This window comes from Neovison vison, chromosome 1 (genome assembly GCF_020171115.1).
Source record: "Neovison vison isolate M4711 chromosome 1, ASM_NN_V1, whole genome shotgun sequence".
NCBI lineage: Eukaryota > Metazoa > Chordata > Mammalia > Carnivora > Mustelidae > Neogale > Neogale vison.
The window spans coordinates 259,089,259-259,115,257 of NC_058091.1; the positions used below are offsets into that span (position 1 = coordinate 259,089,259).

The 25,999-nt window shown below is 50.1% G+C and overlaps 1 protein-coding gene and 1 non-coding gene across 3 annotated transcripts in view; one reads left to right on the top strand and one right to left on the bottom strand.

The window, feature by feature from the left end:
- Window positions 1-22,494, bottom strand: part of WWC1 (WW and C2 domain containing 1) — a 151,646-nt gene extending 129,152 nt beyond the window's left edge. For both annotated transcript variants that reach the window (XM_044229821.1, XM_044229814.1), the window contains exon 1: window positions 22,310-22,494. In XM_044229821.1, coding sequence (XP_044085756.1) covers window positions 22,310-22,428 — 119 coding nt within the window. In that variant the 5' untranslated portion in view covers window positions 22,429-22,494. The remainder of the gene's footprint in view (window positions 1-22,309) is intronic.
- On the top strand, window positions 3,321-3,422 carry LOC122898237. The gene has a single exon (XR_006382924.1). It is a non-coding gene; the product is annotated as a U6 spliceosomal RNA (small nuclear RNA).
- Window positions 22,495-25,999: the final 3,505 nt, after the last annotated feature.

Sequence of the window (25,999 nt, forward strand, 5' to 3'; positions counted from 1 at the left end):
GAGAACTCAAAGAGTGTTAGCAATGTTACATCAGCGCGAGCCAACGACCTCCAGGAGACCATGCGGCAGTGATGAGCACTGAGCCCTGGATGGAAACCCAACCTCGTGCCAACTTGCTGTGTGACGCTGGTAAGTTCCCTGTATCCCTGCTCTCTCTGGGCCTCAGCGGCCTCATCCGGAAGGTAAGGACAAGCGAAATAGTGAACGCATGTACAATGGCTTGGTACGTGGCAGCTGTCACAACCTCCAGGAAGTTTCACCAGCATCCAGAGGGATTTTTGAACTTTATTATCTTTGAATATAAAATCCTGATCAAATGATGGCACAGCACTGCCTTCCTCCTAGAAACAAATTGAGTGTAATCTGGGGCGATGAGAAAAGAAAGGGAATAGATTGAGAAATAATATCCTTGTAAAAAATGCACAAAAGAAACTCAGTAATTAACTACGATCTTCTAATACCTGATTCCCTCATGACGTTATAGCAAACACCTGAAGATTCTGACACAGCCCACATCAACGAGAACTGGACGCTTCCCTTTTACCAACTCAACTCAAGCCGCATTTGCTGAAGGCCTGCTGCACGCTGAGCCCTCAGCGGCTCGGCCCTGCCCCTCCAATTCAGCCACTCCTTTCTCTTCAAAGAACCAAGGAAGGTTCTGGCCCCACTTTGGATTGAGAGCAGACTGCCCTTACCCTGACCTCATGCATCAAGAGGTCAGCTGTCTCCTGTGCTGAGGTCCCCCGAGGTCACAGCAGTCTGGGCTAACCCCAGAGTCCCCCCAGGTGCCCCCACCTCCCTGCCCATGCCATGCACACAGATAAGCAGGCAAGGTCAGAGGAGGGACCCTTGACTCCTAAAGCAGGTTTTGTAGTACTCCAGTGAAGAGTAAGGAACTGCAGCTTGTTTTTCAGAGATGGGTGATGGGCAGCATTCTTCGACCACAGACAGCTGGCTTTCCCTTCACCGATGCAACGAAGACAGGCCATGGGATTCCCGCTGGGTCAACAGTTACCAGTTTGGCAAACAGCAATACGGAGCCTTATGCAGAAAACCACAGTAGCAAATGCTGAGAAAATCTGGGGGAAAGGACTCATGGGAGTTCCATGGTTCCAAAGCTCTATTTTTTAAAGCCTCATGACAAGGCGAAGGCTTGTACATTATAGTGGCCCTGGGTGTGGGGTTGGGCCGGGGCTGGCACACCGTCCTTGAGTCTTTTTCTCCACATCAGGAGACTTCCTGAGCGGCAGACAGAGAGCTCGGCTCCCCCAGGAGACGCCTCCACCCCATACAGGTGGCCTGTGTCCCCAGACACTCAGAGCCCTGGGAGTTCTCTGGTCCAACACTGGCTCTCTGGATCCAAAACCTGACTTAGGAGTTCAGACTGACCAAAAGAGTCAGGACGTGACAGATTCTCACCAGGAAGCATCTATCATCATCATCAATCTTTATTCCCTGACTTTCCTGTCGCCTCTCAGGTGACTTTGGGAGTATCCATCCACTTGTTTACTGGTACGGTTGTGTGCAAGAGGCAGTGCTGGGCCCAGGTGTCTGATAGAACACTACCCCATTCAGTGGAGAACATGGACTTGAAAAGGAGGATGGCTCCTGGTGGATGCATGGGGGAAAGGTGCACAGCAGCTGCCCTTACTCAAGCTGGGACAAGGCAGGCTCCCTCAAGAGGAGGTCTTTAAGCCGGAGGAGGGGAGATAGGCAGCAGGGCTCAGAGGGAGAACCAGCAGGCAGGGCACACACTCGGTTCATGGAAAGCAAGGAGAGCGCTTCCTGATGCGGGGAGGAGAGGGTTTCAAGCTTAAGGCGTATTAGAATTGTCTGGGAGGCATATTTAAGATTAGATTCCAAGAAATCAAATCCAATAAAGATGCAGCATCCTGGAAGCCCCCGCTGAGGTTCGGATTCAGTGTATTTCAGGTGGGGGCCCAGGAATCTGTTCCGTGGGCTCCTTGGGGGAGTCAAAGGCAGGAGGTCTATGGACCACACTCTGAGAAACCCTGCTTTGAAGGAACGGGAAAAACAACAAAAAAAAAAAGCCACTTGTGGCTTTGATGGAATATTGGTTTATTTTCCTGGAATGTTCCCAAAGGGACTTTGGACAGCTCACTAATGATTTGTTCTTCAGTCCTTTTACACAGACAGACATGACCAACGTCAAACAAACCGAAAGCGAACCCCGGCAGGGTGTGAGGAACTCCACTCACGTGGACGGCTGTCACTGTGTTCCATGGGATGGCGGTGGGCCTTATCTCAGGAAGGTGTCGGGGCAAGGTCCACACTTCAGCCAAAAGGCTGTCCACAGGTGAACCAGGGCCCAGCGAGCAGTGACAGGTAAGCCTTCTGGAATCTGGCCACACCTCCTTGCCGACCTCGTGTCGGGAAAGGCAAGGCAGTCTACGGACGTCTTACAGACCTTCTCTATTGCCCGTGACTGGCTCCCTGCCCCTCCATCCTGGGTGCTCCATTGGGAGTCTGGTCTCTGTTACCCCAGTACCACCCCCTAAAGGCTCCTCCTGGCTTGGACCTGGGGCTGCAGGTGAGGACTCTGGCTCCACCAGCCACTGTGGCTCCTCCACCCAGGCCATCGGCACTGTTTCTGCTGACACCCTCATGGCACTATTTTTTCCCTACCCGGAGCTAGTCCAGCCATTTATTTCACTGGCTCAAGCCCCTGCCTGGGAAGCTTATGGGGGGAACTTCCCAAGGACCCTAGGCCTCCCTGTCTTGCTCTTGCTACTGTTCCCTGAGGGCTGGAACCCTGCCTTTGTGATCTCTGTTCAGTGCCTACTGGGCCACCTCCATATTATGTGTTAGAGTCAGAGGCACTACTCTCCTAAGACTTTCCACCTTCCAACAGCCCCATGTCCCCAAGGGCCATGTTCTGCCACCCTGGGGACTTCCCACACAGCCCCCTTCTGCTCTGGCCCAGCCGCTGAATATGCTAGTCTCCAGACCTGCCTTTTCTCGGCAGGGTGATCTCCTTTGAACTGACCTTCACACCCCATCCAGCTTCATTCCCTTATTCCATGTGGAGCTCTGGGAGCGGGCTGAGAAACTCTTTTCCCTTGATGCTGTTTAGGACTGACTGTAATAATCCAATGTTTACTGATATTACAAATACGTGGTGTGCTCAACATCAGAGCTTAGTAAGAGGCAGTCAGCCACAGAACAAAAACAAAAAATTAAAACAAACAGAAAAACCAGGGCTGTGAAGTAGTAAGCCCTATTGAATGGTCTAGCTAGTGCTACTCAAACATCAACATGCTTAAGGACCACCGGGATCTTGCTAAAATGCAGTCTCTGCCGCTCGCTTCGGCAGCACATACACTAAAATCGGAACGATCCAGAGATTAGCATGGCCTCTGTGCAAGGCAGATACACACATTTGTGAAGCATTCCATATGAAAAACAAAAGGCCAAAACCAGTTTCTGATTCAGTGGGCCCGGGGTGGAGTCTGAGATCCTGCGTTCTTTTTTTTTTATTATTTTTTTTAAGATTTTATTTATTTATTTGACAGAGAGAAAGACCACAAGTAGGCAGAGAGGCAGGCAGAGAGAGGGGGAAGCAGGCTCCCTGCTGAGCAGAGAGACGAATGTGGGGCTCCATCCTAGGACCCTGAGATCATGACCTGAGCCGAAGGCAGAGGCTGAACCCACTGAGCCACCCAGGCGCCTGAGATCCTGTAGTCTTAACAAGAGGGATCCCAGGCAGTGCTGCTGTGCTGGTCCACAGCCCACACTTCCAGCAGCGAGAGGGTAGGGGTCACACTAATGAGTGGGAGTCTGCCACACGGGGACGAGGCCAGAGCAGGGCTCTGAATCGAGCATGCGCTCAGATACAGGAACCACTGAGTCCTACTCACTGCCACAGAATCAGAACAATCGACTCAGAAGTTCTGAGAAAGGATGATCTAGGGATGGCCAACTGCCCACAGACTCTCTGGGCAGGCAGCTGCTGTGGTTGGTACTACAGGATCCCTGAGTCTGGTTTCCAGTACCAGGTGAGCCCAATTCAAGGTCAGCTCTCTAATTTTCCAAATCAGCACTAAATTTTTGGCCACTGAGTTAACTGTGGTTAACAGCTGGGCTGGAGGGTTATGAGACAGGCTGGGGCCATGGAGGGGATAAGGGTCCCCTAGAGCTCTGATAATGTCTAAGCTGTTAGCATTTGTGAGTCCTTAGTCTGAGCCCTGCTGTCTGCTAGGTGCCTCGGGTGGAAGCATTCATGCTGCAGTTCTCCCAAGAACCCTTTGGAATGGGTGCTCATTTAAGAGCGGGTGCTCTGGAGCCAGAAGCCTGAGGCTGAATCCCAGCCTGGCCACCTTCTAGCCGTGTGACCTTGGTCAACTAACTTAGGTCCTCCATGCCCCCACTTCCTCCTCTGTAGATGGGGAGAGTTAGAGCACCTCCCTTAGACAGTTGTTGAGTAAATAGAAGACATTTAGTGCAGCACTTAGCACTCAATAAAATCTGGGCTATTCTTTTAGCCTTATTTGTAAGAAGCAAGGACACGGGGCCTCGAAGAGATTAAGCAGCTTGCCCAAGTTTACACGGCAAGTTAGAGGCAGAACTGACTGTGAATTCATGAACACATTTTAGATCTGCTGTTTGCAGGTGTCGGGAGGTAGCAGAAACCTCTGGTGGCCTCCAGCTGCAGGCCCACTTGCCCAGCAGTGCGGGTCTCTTTTCCCTTCCTTAGATTCCTGTGAAATCTAAGCTCACAGCAGCTTCTTCCTCCCAGAGCCATCTGATATGGGCTTTCCCTGCTTTGGACTAGAAGAGACTTGACTTAAAGTAGATCCCTTCCAGGCGGGAGCCGGGAGGGAGATGATGGATGAGGGAAGGCCTCGTGGAGCAGGCAGCATCCCTGTGGCCTGGGAGGGACGTGGGGCTCCCACGGATACCGCTGGGGCTGGGAACCGGGCCCACACTGGGAGAACAGCACAAAGGCTCGGCCTGTTTCAGGACTGCCACTGACCCAGGTGGACCACACACAGAGGAATGATCAAGAGAGCTCACGAACCGTAGCAACGGTGACGGGCACCTACAGGCTGCGGGGCACTCTGCAAAGTATTTAAATAGTTTAACATCAGCTTATTAAAACCGGATGTAGCTTAGTTATGTAAGAACATGTTTTGTTTCTTATATACACATATACAGACAAACACGGACGTATTTAGTGGCAAAGAGACATGATGACCGACTTAACAGTAATAACCAACTTAAAAAAAAAAGTAATAACTGGCTTTTTCTTTAAAGCAGGCTCTGTGCCCAGCATGGAGCCCAACGCTGGGCTCAAGACCTGAGCTAAAATCAGGAGTTGGGAGCTTACCCAACTGAACCACCCAGGTGCCCCTATAACCGACTTACTCTTAAATGGTTTATATACGTCATGGTTTCACATAATTACATATGTCTGTATACATAGGCACACATATCTAGACTCACATACTCACACACAAAATCAGACACTATAAGCTCAATGGGCAACACGTAAAAATCGGTAAATCTGGGTATATGGAAATTTCTTATATTTCAGTAATTTCCCTGTAAGTTTAAAATTATATGCCAAAATTTAAAAGATACCAAAAGATGCATGGGAAAGATTTTTTGTAAGAACTGTCTTTAAAAATAGTAGGAGGTCGATACTACTATTACCCCCATCTTATTAATGAGGAAAGTGGGGCAAAGCATGAGAGACCTAGAAAATGAGGCAGGGCCAGCTTTGAGGAGCTTTGATGGTCAGGCTCAGAAGGTTGTCCCTCAGCAAACTTGGGGGTGGGGTGACGAGAGTGTGAGAGGGGCGGTCAGCACTGGATTATGCAAGACTGATCTGAAAGCAGGCCACAGCTTGGCCAGAAGGGAGAGGTCTCTAGTTTGGCCTCTATTTTCAAACAAGCCTCAGTAGGAATAAACAGAAAAAGAAGCAGGTGTCAGAGCCTGTAAAAGGGTGGCAGAACTTGGCAGCCAGACAGGGGGAGGGAGGGATTCAGAGGATGGAAGCAGGGGTGGCCTGTGTATAGTGGGGGAACTGGGCCCATGGGTACCTGAGGGAGGAATACCTACATTTTGCTGCACACCTTTTGGATCTTTAGAAGTTGGACCAGGCATGTTTTAGTCATTATAGGGGGATCTTCTCATGGGAATGGCAGAAAAGGCAAAGCTGTTTGAACCCAGGACTGGATTCGGGTTTAATTCTATAGTTGAGTACAGTGTGTGTCTGGACCCAGAAATGATGTACAGCAGGAAACTAGAAATGGGCACTTCAGGTTTTGCTGGAGAGAGGTAGCAGGAAGTATGGGGTCACGGGACACTATTAGGGAACAGCAATGGGAGGTGAGACCACAAAATGCTCTCCCTTTCCTGGAGCAGAGTGACCGCCAATAGAAGAGGGTCAACACCATCTATTACCAGAGGCCCGTCCACTGCTGGAGGGAATGTAAGCTGGTGCAGGCACTAGGAGCAACAGTATGGGGGGCCCCTGGGGGGCTCAGTTGGTTAAGCATCTGCCTGAGGCTCAGGTCATGATCCCAGGGTCCTGGGATCAAGGCCCACTCCCGGCTCCTTGCTCTGCAGGTAGTCCGCTTCTCCCTCTGCTGCTCCCCCTGCTGGTGTGCTCATGCTGGACCGCTCTCTCTTTGTATCAAATAAATAAAATCTTTTTTTTTTAAGATTTTATTTATTTATTTGACAGAGAGAGAGGTCACAAGTAGGCAGAGAGGCAGGCAGAGGAGGGGAGGGAGCAGGCTCCCCACTGAGCAGAGAGCCTGATGTGGGCCTCGATCCCAGGACTCTTAAGATCATGATCTGAGCCAAAGGCAGAGGCTTATTAACCCACTGAGCCACCCAGGCACCCTCAAATAAATAAAATCTTGAAAAAACAAAAAATAGTATGTGGGTTCCTCAAGAAATTAAAAATAGAACTACCATATGACCTAGCAATCCCACTTCTGGGTAACATTGAAGGAAATGAAAACACTGATTCAAAAATATATCTGCACCCCATACTCACGGAGGCCTCATTTACAACAGTCGAGATAATGGAAACAGCCTAAGTGGCCGCTGATGAATGAATGGGTAAAGGGAATGTGGTGTATATATATAATGGAATAGACCTACCATGAAGAAGAATGAAATCTTATGTTAACATGGATGGACCTTGAGGGCATTATGCTAAGTGAAATAAGATAGAGAAAGACAAATACGATACGATCTCATATGTGGAATCCAAAAATAAGACAAAACAAGTTCACAGATAGAGAACAGGCTGGTGGCTGCCAGAGGTAGGAGGTGTGGTGGGCAAAATGAGTGAAAGGGGACAAAAAGTACAAACTTCCAGTTACAAAATAAATAAGTCCTGGAGATGTGTAAGCCTGGAGATGGAATATACAGCATGGTGACCATAGTTAACAATACTGCACTGCCTACTTGAAAACTGCTAACAGCAGACAGTACAAGTTCTTGTCACAAAAGAAAAAAATACTCTAGGTATTGAGGGATATTAACTGGACTTACTGTGATGATCATTTTGCAATATATACAAATACTGAATCATTAGCTGTACACCTAAAACTAAACTTACAAGTCAATTACGTCTCTACAAAATAAATAAAAATTAAACAAAGACACCAGGAAAGGAGGAGCGTCAGCCATGTTGTCAGGTGGTACAGGGAAGTCGGAGCTCACCGTGGGGCTCCTGTGACCTTTCTGGAACTGTGGTCAGAGGATGAGCTGGGAGGAGGAGGAGGATGTCGAGTGTTGGAGCGTGAGTGGGGGCTGCGGAGCCAGTGGGTATGGAATTCCTCTGTGTTCTTCAGAGGGAGGGGCGTGGGGTGGGCGTGGGGTGGGAGCACAAAAGCGGAACATTTATTCTTGGAGAGGGAATGCCAGAGCACACTGGAGAAGAATCCACAGAGGTCTGGAAGAAGGAAGAGATTTCCTCGATAGGAGGTCCAAGAAGCAGGCCAGGTTGTGACAGAGGCCAAAGGGATTCTAGTCCTGGTTGGGTTCAGGGGCTCTCAAACCTAAGAGGGCATCAAAATCACTTGAGGGTGCCTTTCACACACACATGGGGGCTGGGTCCACATAATCCATGGGTTCTGACTATGCTGACGGGGGCTGGGCCTGGAAATCTGCATTTGAGCCGCTCCAGCAGTTCAGACGTATGCAGTCAGCAGATGATGCCGGACTCAGGGGAAATGTGGCTCCTTGGCCCAAGGAGAGAAGAAACCCTGTTGTTTGCCACTACAGGGAGGACCACAATCTACTCACCGGAATTAAGAAGCCCTGAACAAAGAGGGAAACAAGCAATCATTACAAACGCACCTTATGTAAAGGTCACAGCAAACCCAGTTTTTCAAATTCTAGAACTTTACAACTTTATGCCTTGACCTCTGGTATCATTCACAAGGACTTATTTTCTAATACAGCATCTTCTTCATTTTCATGATCTGTAATTATGTTTATGTTTTTATTATTTGGCTGTTAAGTTCCACGAGGGGCGATGTTAGCCTTTATTCACTATGGGATTCCGTTCCTAGTACAGTTCCCACCAGGAACCAAATACACAAAGGTAATGACATTCTTTTGTTTCAGTTCTAACCAAGTGCAATAGAATTGGAAGGTGGTTCATGCCCAGTTAGAGCCACTTCGGGCCTGAGATGACCCAAATGACTTCTAGGGACCCCAAAACAAACATCCTACAGGATGTTCTAGTTGGCAAGCAAGAGTGCTGCAGACGAAGCCCATACACTGGGCAGACACCAAGAGTCCAAGAGGAACTTGATTCTCGCTAAGTCTTTGGTGCCAAAGTAGTAAGAGATGGAGACTTCTTGAACACAGCCCATAAGGAGGGTAAAGCAGAGATGCTGATCACCGCCATGGACCGAGAAATTTGGTTGAGGACGTTCATCCCTGGGGGGTGGATTTTGAAAAAAACCTACTGTACTCAAAAACAGCTCACTCACCCTGCTTCCTGAAAAGGGACATCTGCTAGGACAGGAGTAGAGCAAACATGAAAGCCTGGCCTCTCCAAACAGACCCTGAGCAACTGGAGAAAGTGGCCAGTGCAGGAATCACCATTCTGAAAGGGGCTCTGGTCTGAATGACCAGGATGAAGTCAGTGTTGCTCTCCCTGACAGCCTTGCCTGACCTACACGATAGTGAAGAACATGCATTTTGGGGGTGGGCAGACTGAATCTGAATCCCAGTTCTGCTACTTACTAGCTTACAATCGTGGGCAAGTTTTCAACCCCCTATGCATCACTTTCCCCATCAGCAGAATGGAGATGGTATCGTTCTTAACTTCACTGGGCTGCTAGGAGAATTACACTGGATAATGCATTCAAAGCCCACAGCCTAGATCTTGGCACAGTCTAAGGTCTTAATAAATGTTAGCTATTATTAGTTCTTACCCACAGGCTATGATCTATATGGTGACAATGTCTGCACGCCCCACTCTCTTGGAGTTTCAAGGACACAGATGTGTGCATGAAATCCAGACGGGGTTCTGCTGAGGTCAGACAGAAGCAGCACTGCAACCCCCAAGACTGCAACTCCGCAGCAGCTTAGACCAATTTGTTCAAAAGCATTACTGCTGCAGTGGGAATTTAAAGATTTTCACATTAAAGTAAAGATGAGCTTAAATCTCTCTGATCCTTAACACTCCAGGAAAGAAATCACAAGGCAGGTGCAGCAAGGTGACTGACATCCCCCAAAGATCTACTTCTCCCCTACCACAACTGCTTTTTAAATATTTCCTAGATCATCTCAATTTTTCTATATAGAACTGTGGAAATCTTTATTTTTAAAACCTTCTAGGAGGTACTTTCATATAATCTCACTGAAACCTTGCAAGTGTTTATAAGACCATTGTCTACCTACAGTCACGGTTCTCCAATCTGGCTCTACCCTGGAAGTCCCGTGCCCAGGCCATACCGCAGTCCAATTAAACCAGAATGTCTGGGAGTGGGCCGGACATGGGTATTTTTAGCACTCTCCTCCTCTGAGACCAATGTGCAGTTGAACTTGAGAATCACTGACTGATCCTTTTGTCCCCCAGGTCCAAACACAACCTCCTATCCTCTGTTGCAGAAAGGAGACCAAAGGTTATTATTCCCCCACGGTAGAGCAATGGAGACTATGGCTCAGGGAAGGCAAATGACTTGTTGCTCTGACCAGAAGCAGAATCTAAAACTCCCAACTAGGGAGCATTCATTCCCTGACTCGTGCACTCCTACTGTGTGCCAGCCACCAGGCTACCCAACCACCCCGAATGGAGAACACACAGGGAGGGGGCCATGCTGTTCTACTACAGTGTAAAGTGCCACGGGGCCCAGGCAAAGCACATGGGGAGGGCCTTTCTAACCTTCATTTTGAGCTGAACCTCGAGTGGGATGTCAAGCAATGGTCGGGTCTGGTGAAAGTGTGAGGGTCTATCTTACACAATACAAGTCTGAGGATGATACTAAAATAGTCATAAGCCAATGAAGACCATTTCAACTGGCCCCACCTGCCAGTGCTCAGAGAGTTCTTTAAATCTGGTCAGTTTCAGGGCACCTGGGTGGCTCAGTGGGTTAAGCCGCTGCTTTTGGCTCAGGTCATGATCTCAGGGTCCTAGGATCGAGTCCCGCATAGGGATCTCTGCTCAGCAGGGAGCCTGCTTCCTCCTCTCTCTCTGCCTGCCTCTCTGCCTACTTGTGATCTCTTTCTGTCAAATAAATAAATAAAATCTTAAAAAAAAAAAAATCTGGTCAGTTTCTCCCTGTGATCACTAACAAAATATCTTAGGTCATTCTGGCTGCAAACATTTGGCCAGTTGATCTGAGACTGAGGGGCAGTAGAGTCAAGTTTTGGATCCAGTAGGTGGAATGTGAGTATCTGCATTTCTTTTTTTTTGCCTTTTTTTTTTTTCTTTTTAAGATTTTCTTTCTTTATGAGAGAGAGAGAGAGAGCGAGCGAGTAAGCAAGAGAGCACAGGCAAGGGGAGCTGCAGAGGAGGAGAAGCAGACTCCCTGCTGAACAGGGAGCCCAATGTGGGGCTTCATCCCAGGACCCTGGGAGCCTGACCTGAGCCTAAGGCAGACACTTAACCGACTGAACCACCCAGGTGCCCCAAGAATCTGTTTCTATCTTTCTTTCCTTTTTTTTTTTTTTTTTTTTTTGGAGAATCTGTGTTTCTAATGAGTTCCCAGGAGAAGCTGATATGCTAGTCCGGGACCACATTTTGAGAACTTGGGCTGGGTGACGAGTAAGGAAGCTAAAAAAATACCCAGGGTCTCCAATGCAGCTGGCAAATGTTTGTTTTATGTCAGCGATGGAAATAAAGCACTCAGGCTCCTTTTGAAACTCCTTGAGCTGTTAAGATACCTTTCAGTAGTCCTCTCTAGCAAAAGTCATTGTTTACTGGACGATGTTTATCGCTGAAGTATGATCAGTTCTCCCAGAGAAACAGGAAGAATATGGTTTATGCCCAAGAACTCTGGTACTCAAAATATATGAATTGAGCAGTAATTATATAGTGATTGATAAAGCTATAAAATGTACTAAGGAGGGGCATCTGGGTGGCTTAGCTTGTTAAATGTCTCCCTTTGGCTCATGATCTCAGAGTCCCACATCAGGCTCCCTGCTCAGTGGGGAGCCTGCTTCTCCCTCTCCCCTCCTCTCTGCTTGTGCTCTGTCTCTCAAATGAATAAACAAAATTTATTTTAAAAAACATTTTATTTATTCATTTGAGAGAAAGAGAGAGCACAAGCAGGGGAGAGGCAAAGGGAGAAACAGCCTCCTTGCTAAGCTGGGAACCTCCCGTGGGGCTCGATCCCAGGACCTGGAGATCATGACCTGAGCCAAAAGCAGATGCTCAACCACCTGAGCCACCCTGGCGCCCAAATAAATAAAATTTTAAAAATAATAATAATAATAAAATGTACCAAGGAGGCCTTACTTGCTGCTTGTAGAACTACCCGGAGAATAGTTATAGTTATTAAAGTTTAGAACTTAAATATAATGAGACACCTCTAATTTGGTTTTGTGCAACCCTATGAGGTACATTCTAACGTATTCTCACTTGCCAGTGAAGACATGAAGACTCACGAAGGTTTAAGTAACGTAACCAAGCTCATAGAACTAGCCAGTGACAAGGCTGGGATATAAAATCCAAACTGTGGTCAAGGGGACCAAGAATGGACATTGGCTCCCTCAAAATTGTGAGGATTCAGCGAGAATCCAGAGAGGGACTTGCCTCTTCTACACACCTCCCCTGTACTCCCTAGAGCTGAGGTCGGATGGGGACAGGAGGGTCTGAAAGTTCCAAGGGGTGAAGGAGCCCAGCAATCCTTTCTCGGCAGAGCAGCTGGGCATGGATGTCCTGGCTCAGCACCAATGAGAAACAGAGAGGAGGGTTCCCTCTGATCCTCTCCTGAGTACTGATACAGAGATCCTATACATTCCGATGTAAAGAGAGGTCCCTCTGGCTTCCAGAATCCCTTCAGACTTCCTGCTTCCCTGTGCTTTCTTTCACAATGGAGGGGGGAACTCTACAGATTTTCCCACCACTGGGCTTCAGGATAGTCAAAGAACTAGGACAAGGGTACGCTCATGCCTTCACAGCCATGCAGGGACAGCGCTTGCTCCCGAAAACACTTTCTCGGCATAAGAATGAGGGCCAGGTATCCTCAGCCGCTTTCCTCGGTTTCCCTGTCTGTGAAACAGGAATAATACAGTCCTCTTCCAGGCTACTGTGAGGATTCAATGAATCAACTGCCAGGAGCGGTGCAGGGCAAAGACCAGCAGCAACACCTGGGGACAGGTTCAACATGCAAATTTCCAGGCCCCACAGCAGCCCTACGGACACAAACCAGGCTCCGGTGGCAGGGAGTGGGAGTGGGATTTAACAAGCCCTCCGGGTGGTTCTGATGCTTCCCCAAGTTTGGCAACCTCTGCTCTAAAGTGTAAGCTCCACAAGGACAGGATTTCTGTTGGTCCTATCACTCCCAAGTCCCCAGTGCTGGAATAACGTCTGGCATATTACAGACACCCTACCCACTTCCAGGCACTCAATAAATTTTTTTTTTTAAAGATTTTATTTATTTATTTGAGAGAGAGAGAGACAGTGAGAGAGAGCACGAGCGAGGAGAAGGTCAGAGAGCGAAGCAGACTCCCCATGGAGCTGGGAGCCCGATGTGGGGACTCGATCCCGGGACTCCAGGATCACGCCCTGAGCCAAAGGCAGTCGTCCAACCAACTGAGCCACCCAGGCGTCCCTCAATAAATATTTTTGAATGACTAAATGAGTCCAGTTGAAACAGGGGAGGAAGGAAAACCAAGGTCCAGAGAGCCTGGCATTTCTAACTCTATCTGCATAGCTTGATGACTCTCTTACTCATTTGTAGTAAATATTACAAGTCGCAGACGGACTGTTGTGTCTCACCCTTGCATTCCCAATTCCTAGCGCAGTGCCCAGTTCATCCTGACAGGCTCTTGGCAACACCCTGCCGAAGGCACAAATGTCTCCCAGGACCAAATCTTAAGTTCACACCACAAATGCCAACAGGGGCAGCAGATGGGCCTGTCCCTCCACCTTCCCAAGATGGGTAAAAGAATTCCGGAGAACACCAAGCCCCCCCAGCTGTAATGTAACTTATCTGTTTCACTGTTTGCCCTTCTCCCTCACCCAAGGGTGCACCCTGCTACCGCAGGGACTTTGCTCTGATCTCAGCCCTGGCGACGGAGCCTGAAGCCCAGTAGGCACTCAATAAATACCTGCTGGATGAGTGGCCAGCCCCGGCTGGGTGGGTCGTGATAAGTACCAAGGCCCTTCTGCACCACCGCCACGCTAAAATCAGCAGCTTGGGTCCTCAAACGCTGTCCGGCAGTCCCGGAGGCAGGGGGTGGAGGGGAAGGAAGGACTTCTGGAGTGAGGAGACATGGTATCAAGGAGTCACAGATGAATTCCAGATACCTCCAGTTTCTGCAGCAGCCTTTTCAGTTCTGCCTTGACAACCGCGATTCATTACCCTTGCTTCACACTCAGCCCCGGTGCCAGCTCGCCCGCAAGAGTCACTCCGCTCCAGAAATTCCAAAGAAGGGCTTGTCTCCGATAAGACTGGGGGTGGGGTGGGGGATAGAATTTATTGACTTATTTATCTAACGAGTGCTGCCAAGGTGGTTTGCAAGCTCTGATGTCAACGTGGCCCAGAATGAGCCCTGGCCTACCAGAAGACACTGGAGTTGCCAAGGAAGGAATGATCGTTCCACTTCCCCTACTGATATACAGGAGGGCAAATGCGCCTCAACAGGAACAGGTGCCATCAGAAAGACTGATGTGCACTCGGCACTGGGCTAAGACTTGCCGAGTCTGGTGTCATGTCATCCTTGGGCATAGGGAGGTCCTACTCTGAGGAAAAGAAACTCATTTGAAGTCACTGACTATGTGTAACAAGAGAGCCAGAACTTGGTCTGGGGCCTTGCGAAGATCTTTATGAAGACATTATCTACTGCAGGGAATAGTGTGGAATTGTCAGACCCGTATTTGGCTGCAAGCACACAATCGTGTTTCTCCACAGCGAACAATACAGTAATAGGTGTGTTTCTGTTGATTCCTCTGTCGTTAAAAAGTTCCTTTTCCTTATGCTTCCCTCTCTCTCTTCCCTTCCTCTCTCTGAATTTACTGAGAGTGCCGTCATGCCAAGAGGAAGGCTTTGAAATCAGATGGACCTCGATTCAGAGTCCAACTCTGCCTTTCTACCTGCCTGACCTTGAGCTTGTCATTTGCCCATTCTTAGTCCCAGTTTCCCTATTTGCAAAATGCCAGGAATCTACAATGAGCAACAGAGCTTGCCGCACGGCAGGTACTGGATAGAGACGATTACATCGAACTATTATTATCTTCATCATTGCCAACGTTAAAACCAGTTACTGTTTGCCTTGTTAGCAGTACAAAGACAAGCCATGCACTTGGGAGGAAATTCCTGGAATACGAAGTGAAATGCTTACAGAGCCCTAACTATCTAAGAAAAGCCACAACAGATGCAAGATCAGAAGGCTGTCCCAAGGTCACCTCATCCTAGAAGCCACCTGATGCCTGTATCTTGATATTTCATCCTTCCAAGTCAGGCACCAGTCAGTGGATCGGAAGGGCTGCCCCAGTGACCAATCAAACAAGCAACCGCCACTGGGCGGGGAGAAAGCCAGCGTGGGGACAGCTGGGCTGCTACAGAACCAGGCCCAGCAACAGCAGGCAGCCGGCTGGGGAAAGTCAGCAGCTGCCGTTGGCCTGGTGTCCCGGCTGCCAGAGAGTGATGAATGGAGCAGGGGAAGAAAAAAGGCAACAAAGGTGTCCCTAATCTTGATGCAGCTTCATTTTTTTTTTTTTTTTTTTTCCTGGCTGACCATTGAGCGAGAACTTAAGCCTGGGTCCTTTTTCTTTGGCAGACATTTGAAACTGAAAGATCCCATTTCTTCCCAACGGTGAGATGTCATGGGTAGAAGCATTGAGGAGGCAACTGCGGGGGGGCTGGGAAGGGGGGAGGACTGGAGAATGTGACCCACCACACTTGTCCATTTTTCCACTCCTCCCCACTCTCTCGACTCCACCCCCCCCCATCCAGCATCTTTAGAAAATGTTCTGTGTGCTCCCAACACGGCAACAGCGAACGCCTGTCCCCGCCTCAATCTCCCCCCATTATTTTGGCAAGAGGTTTTCTGCTCAGGAGCTGGAGGCTTAATGGCCTGCTGGTGAAGGTTGAATAACAAAACACCACTGTATCCAGTTTCTGAGTTTTCTCTTCTTTTATCTCACTCTGAAACAGGGATTCAAGGCAGCCCGAGAAGCTTGTCAGCAGCAAGCAGAGCTTCTCGCTGTTCTGTGGGAGGGTTTGCTACCGACTGGCCCGGCCCGTGCTGGGAGACACAGGCCGTGTGAATTTTTCACACACGCTCAGCCCAGAATCAGCCCTCAGCCCTGCCCAAGTGGAAGCCCCAGGAGATGTCAGCCCAGCCATTTCTCCAAGAGAAGTGGATTTTTCTTGTCCAGAGCCCCCCACTGGGTGCTGGGGCTGCAGGTCCTCACTGCCTGGAGGAGAGAGAGAGATGGCCCGAGAGAGCTCCTGACAGTCAGCATGGACAGCCAACTGCCCCTCACTTGGCAACCCCTGGAAATGCCACCAAAACTTGACTAAGGCTTCTTCCAGTTCAGGAAGGTCTGCAGCAACATGCCGGCCACCTTCCAACTCAGACGTATTTGAGCACTGTTCTCTCCTTATGTGCACCTGAGCTTGGTGTTACAACCCTCCCAGTAACTAAGGCAACCTGATTCTCTTCTCTTCAAAAGAGCAGTGTTTCACAGCTACCTGGGATCCCGGGGGATTGGAGAATCAGGTCAGTTTGGCTAGGCAAAAAGCCGGGGCGGGGGGGAGGGGGTGATGACAGAGAGTAGTAGCTGCCTTGGCTACTAATTCCCTGGCCACTGGGAACATTTACCCAAGCAACTTGGAAATGACTTTGAGCTCTCGACACACACTGTATCCTTTAGAACTTCTTTGCCTCTGTTTCTGTGCTCTCTTTCCCAGAGCTCTGGTCAACTGGCTGCTCCCAGAAGGTGGGGGTTTTGCCCAACAGCCTCCTGATCCGCTGAGGATCTCACAGGCACCGATCAAGCGTCCTCGGCAACAATATCTCCCTGAGAGGCACAGCAGGTCGGTTCAGCGCAGGAATACCTGGAAACTCCCAAGCCCACCTTATGGACAGGTTATCTGGAACAGCTGGGAGTTCCAGATAGGAGTGTGGTCTCAAAGAGTCCCACTACCTGGGCTCCAATTCAAGGTGCATCACCTACTGGTGACCTTGAGCAACTTGCTTTACCTTTCTAAGTCTCAGTGTCCTCACCTGAACACGAAAATAATTACGGTACTTACTTCACAAGGTTGGCGAAAGGATGAAATGAGATCATAACAGAAAAGGCTCAGCCCAGGGAGTACCACAGAGTAAATTCAGTGTCACAGGATTCCCAGGACACGATTCACAAACGTTTGGGATGGTATGAAAGGAAACTGCCGGTCAACACAGTCAGAAAGGATTATGGAAAATAACTCAGCCACAAGCCTAAAATATTCCCGAATTATTACAATGGGTGAGGAGAAACTGGATCTGATTTTTAGGGAAAAGTTTATATAAAAGAAAGAGGGAAGGAGACCATTCCTAGTGATTCAAGGTGTGACCTTGGGCAAGTCACTTGTCTCTGAGTCTTAGTCTCATCAGCAAAACGAGAGGGAAGGGTTACATGACCGGAAAGGTCCATCCCAGCTGCAAACTGCTACAGAGCAGGGCAGAGACTCAGTCCCCATTTGATTTAAGTGTTCCATAGGCACTTCCAAGTAAAAGCCAGAAGGACTGGCATTCCCAAGCACCTCCTGGGTATTGGGCTCTGTGCTAACTGCTCTACCTGACTTAGCTTATTTAACGTCTGTAACTACCCTTGACAACTATGTGTCCCTCCCTATTGTAGAAAAGACAAAAGCCAAGGTTTGCAACTTGCCAAGATCACTTGGGTAGCAAGTAAGACATCCGAGATGCCACCATTCAAAAGCTCACCCTCTTTCCACTGTCCACACTTGCTCTCTGGTTAACTGTGGCCGGGCCACACCAGAATGGTTATAGGTAAGTGAAGTCAAGCCTGTCCCCACTCCATTCGCCAAGGCCAAATTCTTTAGGCAGTGGAGGCCAGGAGGTGGAGGAGCAGGGCAGGGCAGCGGTCAGATGTGTGCGTTCAGGCATCAGTGCACTCAGCAATCACATCTCGCCTCCACAAAAGCTGGCTTTCACCAAACTCAGCCCCCCTGAGCCTCAGGCACCTCAGAGATCATAGTACCTATTCCCAGGCTTGTCAGAGGGAGTAAAGGAAATCGCCCATATAAAGCTCTCAGCAGACTGCCTGAATACAGTAAACGCTCAGTCCTCATTTCCTACCTCACTGAACAGAAGAGCATATAGGCAGTGGTGAGCAATTTCTAGGTTAATCTATGGCAGGAGTATGAACCTGGGGTCCAAGAGCCCCCTGAAATTATGTGCCAAAACTGACTTTGCACTTTCCGTCCGGAAGCGTCTTTAGCCTTTATCGGATTCTCATAAGGATCTGTGGCCAGAAGGAGGTTAAGCTCTCTGCATGGTAGCCCAACTTCCTATAGTAGAAGTTATTTCTGAAAGAACAGGATTAGCACATGTTCCCCCAATCATGAGAGAAGTTGCGGAGTCCTCTTAACATGGCCTCTTAGCCATGTGGGCCTCCAGGACAAATCACACAGCCCTGGAAACTGTGCCCACAGAGCTCCTGGGTGGTTCCTGGAAGAAGGGTCTGAACGTACACCTCCAAATGAGCAGGAATCAGGCTTCAGGAACCTTCTGTGGCAGGGCCAGTTCAAACAATCCATTCTTCCTCGGAGAACAATCAGCATATTTGTTTTTGCATACCACTAAGTTAAATACACAAGGAACGCTGGCCCTTTGTTGGGAGCTCCCAGAAGCACCCAGAGTTACTCCGCTGAAGGAACACTGCTCCAAGGGGCTGTGCTCTGAGGCCAGAGCACCTGATTCTCCAAGCCGGCCTTGCCTCAGGAGGAGCGTGTGGTGCTGTGGGAGCCTTTGGCCCAGTAGGCAGGGCCCAAGCTGCCCCCTGGACTCTCTCCGGTTGTTGGGACAACCGTCCTCAGGAATTTCGGCCTCCCAGTCCTGCCCTGGGTGAGAAGGGAAGAGAGCTGGCAAGGCTGGCTGCCTGGCTGCTCTTCCAACCCGCTGGTGAAAGGGGAAGCGGAAAACTGGATTCCCTACCCCCAGCAGCCTCCATGGCGGACAGCACAGAAAACAGCTCAGCCCCAGAGGGAGGAATGTGCCAAGACATTCTTCAGGGTTGGTAACCCGAGACGCTATTTTGTTCTTCGTGGCTAAGAAATCACTTTTCTGACTGAAGGCCTGTTTGACTTACTTCTTTTAAATTCAAGGGAATGGGTGGGCATCTCCTTGATTCAGGTAAGGAAAAAGCCAAGACAAATGCTAACACACACGTACATAAGCTACAGGAGTAGAACTTTATTTTTTATGTGATCGTTTGTTTAAGAGCATTAATTAGATGCAGAGATGTAAACACCTTGGTAGATTTTTATCTCCCCTACCCCACCACCCCAAGGTGTCTGGCTCTTTTTGACTCTGTCATTTTTTTTCCTCTTCCTTGTTACAATTCCCCCTCTCCTTCTGCCATGGGGTCGGGAGGGGTAAGGTGAGGCCGAGGAGTCTCAAATCACATCTGAGACCTGGCAGGGTCCTGTGAACACCTCTCATCAACTATCTTCTCTCACCAATGGAGCACGTACTTGTACCTCAGAGAGGTCAAGTGATTTACCCGAGGCCACACAGGTAAGACTGTAAGACAGAAATCCCGAACGGGGTGTGCAGGAGAGAAATCCCAGCCATAAGAGGACGCCCTCCACTTAGCCCTTTCCCCAAATTTTCAGTTAGCCCACCTTAACAGTGACCGCAGGATTGTGCTAGGAACACCTCAGCACCCCAAACTTCGGCACCCCCTAACTAACCTAGTGTGGGTAGGAAGACCAGGAAGTACAAAGATGCATTAAAACCAATGACTTGCAAGGTGAAAGTGAGTGGCTCAGTTAAATGCTACTATGTTTTTAATTCCTCTCCAATGCTTGCCAGTCTGTCTAAAAACAAAGGCTGGGAATGGGGTACCTGAGTAGTTCAGTCGGTTAAGCATCTGCCTTCAGCTCAGGTCATGATCTCTGGGTCCTGGGATCAAGTCCCATGTTGAGCTCCCTGCCCAGTGGGAAGCCAGTTCCTGCCTCTCCTCCCTGCTTGTACTCGCTCTCACTACCTCTGTCTCTCTCAAATAAATAAAGTCTTATATAAAGAAAAAAAACAAAACAAAAAAAGCCCACAAAGGTTGGGCATACCTATTGCTGGGATATGGGCATGCTACAGTACAGAGCTAACATATAATGGCGCTGGGTTGTTATTTTACTCCTCTTCTACTATTTCTTTCAGGATCCTTTCTATTTATGCCAACAGATATTACTAGTTTCCCATTTGTAAAAGTGGTTAAAAAATCTTCAAATCGAGTTGACTTAAAGTCACACAATACAAGTTCATTTAGCACAAAATCAAGGTGGTGGTTCACATGATACTAAAATTTAAAAAATAATGCTCTAGCCAAGTCAGTTTTCCATTCGCCCTTGTCCAGGGATGAAAAATTACTGTTGTTCGAGAAGCTTTCTATAGCTGTATTATCCTCCCAGAGGCCCCAGAGAAGTCCCTAGATTCGTGACCTAGGGTAAGTTAGCAGCGCTCGATGTGGGGCTGTCCCTCCCAGTCCTCCAACGTCCAGCCGCTGACAGCACACCAGCCCTCAGTGAGCTGCTGGGACCAAAACCAGGCTGGAAATAGAAGACTGAACTCATGTCTGTTCTGTAAGGAACAAGAGGCTGCCCCGTTCACCAACAGGGCAACAGCATCCCTGGGACAGATGACCCTGAGTGGGGCAGGGAAGGAAAGTGAGTCAAATTTGGAGGTCAGAACGTCAGAGCTGGTAAAGAATCTGGGCATATGGGGGAGTGATGGAAAGATCAAGATTTTCAAGCAAATCACACCTCAGGGCCTCAAATTTTTTCTTAGGTTTGAAAATAAGAACTGGGCGCTGATTATCTATGCCCCCTCCAACTTTCAGTATTCTTCTATTAGTCCTTCCGCTCCAAGCAAACAATTAATCTGACAAACAGGGAACCTGGGGCTCAGAGGTTAAAGCAGCTTGCTCATGGGATGCTTCCTTTATCATAAAAAATTCTCTTCCAAGGCCAACCGTCTGGCTCAGTTGGTAGAGCCCACGAATCCCAATCTTGGGCTAGTGAGTTCAAGGCCCACACTGGGCATAGAGCTTTCTTTTTTTGATTTCTCTTCCAGGTTACATTAATGAGACATCCCGTGTGGTACTGAGAATAAAGCACGCACCCAGTAAATGTTAAATGAATGAACTTAAAGTGCTCACAGAAACTACTTGGAATCTCAACTCAAATTTTCTTTCTGCCTCTTTTTTTAAAGCCTCACCTTGCTACACACCCCATCTTGGACTTCTGGGACCTCAATCCCAACCCCGCCAGATGAAGGGTCCAAAAAATTCACCTCTATTGCTTTACAGGCACCTGATACCCAAGGTCGCGATGACGAGGTGAAAATTCCACATTCCTAAGACAGTAGGACCACAGACCAAGACAATAAGGACAAGGCCATCTCAGAGGGTGGTCCTCTCCACCCCTACCCCCAGGGGGCACCCCAGGATATACATGGGGATGGTGTGTGTAAAGAAATGCCAAGCAATCAAAACCGGGAGAAAGTCTGGAAGCTAAGAACCACACCAGTCATCTCATCTCAGACTCCACCTGTCTCAGCACGCGCGCGCGCGCGCGCACACACACACCCACACACACACACACATCCCGTGCTACAGTCAGTTTGTTGCCCACCAAGGTCACGACGCGCTGGTACACGGCTGAGGAGCTCTGGCCCCTCAGGAAGAAAGGGAGGAGAACGAGGTGATGGGCTGGGCTTTGCGGGAGGCCTCTCACCTCCATCTGCATCCTAAGAGCTTCCAAGTTGCTGTAAGATTCCTGGAGAACCAATCTTCCCCATCAGCCCTCCCCCGCTCCTTCCTTTCCTTCCCACTCCCGGCCTCCAGGCCCCCTGGCTGCTCCTGCGCTCTTCTCAGAACCTCCCAGGCACCTGTCAAAAACCACACTCCGGGCTGCCTTCCCCTCTGCCTAGTGTCCTTCTTCCTCCAGCAGTTTCCCCCTGGATCCTGGGTCCCAACTACCCCCTCCAAACCAGATGCTTCCCCATCTTCCCCCATCTGCCCGGGAAAGACTCCCCCGGAAGCCCCAGAATCACTCGGCTAGGTTGCTTCCCCCGCCCCCGCCCGACCTCTTCCTAAAGGGGGCGGAGGGGGCGGGGCTAGAGCTTAAGGTCAAAACTCCGTGCAGGTGCCGGCTGGGGCCTAAGCCCTCCAAACGGGTGGCGGTGGGACTGCGTGGGCCAACCTACTGGCCGTCCTCTCCTCCCAGCAGCGCACCCCAGCAGGAGCAGCGCCCCAGAAGGCGGGGGGTTGGGGAGGGGGCGGCAAACTGAACACAGCGCAAGAGGCTCACAGAGTTCCCTTGCACCCCCGGCCCAGTCCCGGCTGGTGGTCCCCGGGGCAGGAGGGGGCCCAGGCCCGAACGCGAGGTGTGCGGACTCCCCGGGGTCCTACCTGTCCCGCGGATCGATCCAGCTGGTGGTGCGGCTCGTGTGATCTATGTAGTAGACCTTGCCGTCGAAGTCGCGCGCCTCCTCCCAGCCCTCCGGCAGGGGCAGCTCCGGCCGGGGCATCTTCCCGAGCGCGACCCGCGCTCCCCCATGCAGCTCCCGGTTGCCGCGGGGGCCCCCGGCTCAGCGGCTCCGGCCGGCCGTACTCAGCCCGGGCGGCCGCCGAGGCACCATGATGGGGGTGGGGTGGCGCCCGCGGACTGGGGGCCCTAGTGGGGGCCGGCCGCGGTGGCGCCGCGGTCCATGCGGCCCTGAGGCTCCGACCCGGCGCTGCCCGCTGCTCCCGCCGCCGGCCTCTCACGCTGCCATGTGCGCCCGCAGCGGCGCGGTGCGGGCCCGGGGACGCGCCCGGTCGGCGGGACAGAGCGAGCCGAGCGCAGCTGCCGCCTGCCCTCCTCCGCCGCGCTGCGCGCTGCGCCCTCCACGCCGCCGCCTGCAACCACCGCCTCCTCCTCTTCCTCCCCCTTGGCCGGGCGCCGTCGCCACTCTCCGCTGCGGCGTTCTACGCTCTCTCGCTTTGCGACTTCTGCCTCCGCCAGGTGCGGCTCGGGCGGTGCAGGTAACCGCGCTGCCCCGGAAACAGGAGGCGGAGCGCTGGGCGCCTAGGTTCCCGGGTCCCCTCCCCGCGCCCAGCGCTGCGAGGGCGGGTCCTAGGACCCAAGACGCGCCCCCTCGCGGGACAGTCCGAACCGCCAGCCGCCCCTAGGCCGCCCCTGCCAGGGGAAAGGGAGACCACCCCTTACCTGGATCCCGGACGCGGACTGGATCCCCAGGTGACTGGAGCAAGAGCCGCTACGCCCCTGCTTCCCAACGCTCCTGGCTCTGCACCTCGCGTCTAAGTACAGGTGGCCCCAAATCTTAAAACTCCCCACTTCTCTTTTATGTAGAATCACGAGTCAGGCAAGAAGTGGTTAAATGGAAACATTCTTGCGATTCAGGGAACATAAGTTTTCCTGGATCTCTGATCCCTTCCCCCAACACACGCACCATCTGTCTCCCTCTCATTCCATTCTTCTCCCCATGTTGTTTCACCATCCCCCACCCCCACCCCCGTGTTTGCTAATGTAGCTGGCTCTCCTCTGGGTCCCTAAAATTAGGAGTGCATACTATGAATCCCCTCCCCCCGGGACGAATTCCAAGGGGTGTCAGGGGAAGCATTTTGTAAAGTAATAGTAATGATGGACTTGTTAGTTAAATGGGGTACTTAGCCCGTCCCAGGCTGTGGGCTCCACCTTCACAAGCGGTTCTGTCCTGTGATACTTTGAGGTAGGTATGTTATGGATTTGGGGGAAGAAGAAACAAAGCAAAATCACCTTTTGAAAAAAATTAGAAGAAATTTTAAAATCAGACAGCGTTTCTTGAGAAATTAAAAATATGTAATTAAATATAAAAAGGTGGCATGACTATAGCTAGCTCGTCTGTGTTTCCTGAATGTGTGTTTAACCACTTTTGCCCTGGATATGTGGCAGGAAGCTGGCTGGGAGGAATGGAGCCCGGTGCAGTGTATCCTCTTGTCTGAGACCCTCAGTCTCCCAGAGGAGTCAGCATCCTGTGCTGTATGGGCCAGAGTGTGCTGAGCAAGGGAAGGAATCCCATGTTTGTGGGCTCATTTTCTCTTAATAGATAAGACCCACTATGGCAGTTCCTTACCTCCAAATGCCTTCTGCAAAGTCAGTTACTTCCCTGAGGCCTGACCTAGGGCTTAGTGTTTAGCCCTTCCTACCCACCTTCATTCCACAGATGCCATGCACGGGAGTTCAGAATCATGGGCTCAGACTGGCTCACAACACCCAAAAGTAGGAGTTCCCCCACCCTTTTAAGGAGGATTCCCATAGCCTTCATCACGTCCTCTGCTTGGGCCAAGCTTTCACAATATAAAATCCTATTATAGATTCGAGTAATAATAGCTCAAAAGCAAAGCCAGAATGGTGTTGGGTGCTTTATACACATGATCTTATATAATCCTCAAGGGAACCCTCTGGAGCACACTTATACCCATTTTACTGATGAGAAAACTGAGGCTCTAAGATGCTATATTATTGTCAAGGGATATAGAACCAATAAGTAGACTCAGGTCTGTTTGATTTCGGCACTTAACCACTAACCTATACTTTCTTTTCTTTTCTTTTTTTTTAATTATGTTGCAGTTCCCAGACCTACCGTAGTCTGGATCTGGAACACTGTGGATGGTGATGAATGCTTGTCTCTGTTGATGCTTGCTTCATAAGTATTCTGCTAAGAGGCAGGAGCTCTGGAAACTGTTTGGGGCCACATCTGTCCTGTTTTCTCCCAGTGTTACCGTGAGTAACTTTCTTAACCAAAGTCTCAAGTCTTAGGTCTGAAAACCATCCCATAGATTCCACAAGGCTTGTTTTAATGGCTCCAGGAGATGAGAAATATAGAGGGCTTGGCACTCAGTGGTAAGCCATCACCTCGGGGGCCTCATTGTGGTACATTAAGAGTGCCAAGCCTGCAGCAAGTATGCCCCTATGAAATAGGAATCAATGAAGTCTTTTCTGTTCCAAAACACAAACCTGTGTTGTCCTTTGCCTTCTTGAAAATTGGGCGTGGTTGCTTGTGACAATCCTCCCAACTGCTGATTTCCTTTTTGTCGTCTCTTGCAACCTAGCCTTCTCACTGGCTGGTGTTGGTTGTGAAGGGAAACATGTTGGAGACTGCTAAATTCAGCTTGAATTTTAAGCCCAGGTGCCCAAACCCTGGGATTTTCCCTTTTTCTTTGGGCTTTGAGACATGAGCAGGGGAGCAGGAAAGAGAGACCATAACAGAAACTAACTCCTTAAAGCCTTCATCTGCTTTTGAGTCCTGACTACCTCCATCAACCACCCCCCCCAACAAAAGAATCCTAGGTTATCTCCCAGAAGCGGCAAGCAGGGTGAGGTAATAAAACAGATGACTGCTTGCCCCATGTGATGGCGGGTGAATCATCCCCAGGCATTCTCCAAGGCTGAGGACAAACGTGAAAGGGATTAAAGGTAAAACCAGCTCAGCCATGAGATAGGGCGAGCTGGACATTATTCTACAGGTGACTGAACTGCAGGAATGTGAACTGAAGACAAGAAGCCCAGCCTCCCCCGGCCTTCCTGTTGGGGCCGTGTCTTGCTGCCCATGAGCTGAGCTGGAGGTATGGCCGGTACTGGAGCTGAGCAGAAGTGATCACAGGACAAGCCTTTCCTCATTCGCTTTCACCTCCAGAGGGCCCATAGGAAGTACCTGAGCCTGGCACAGGTCGCCTTGCTTTTGTTTTTGTTTTTAAGATTTTATTCATTTAGTTGACAGACAGAGATCACAAGTAGGCAGAGAGGCAGGCAGAGAGAGAGGAAGAAGCAGACTCCCCGCTGAGCAGAGAGCCTGACACGGGGCTCGATCCCAGGACCCTGAGATCATGACCTGAGCCAAAGGCAGAGGCTTAACCCACTGAGCCACCCAGGCGCCCCTCGCCTTGTTTTTTTTTTACAAGAGACGCCCACTTAAATCCTTTCCCCCACTGCATGAGCAAAGAAGAAAGGCCAGTTTGCACACGTGTTTCAGAGCATTTCAGAGTGGCAAGGTAACATTTCATGAAGATGTCAAGGAGGAGAAATTAAGCTTTGGGTTGGGCCACTGCCTTCGGCTC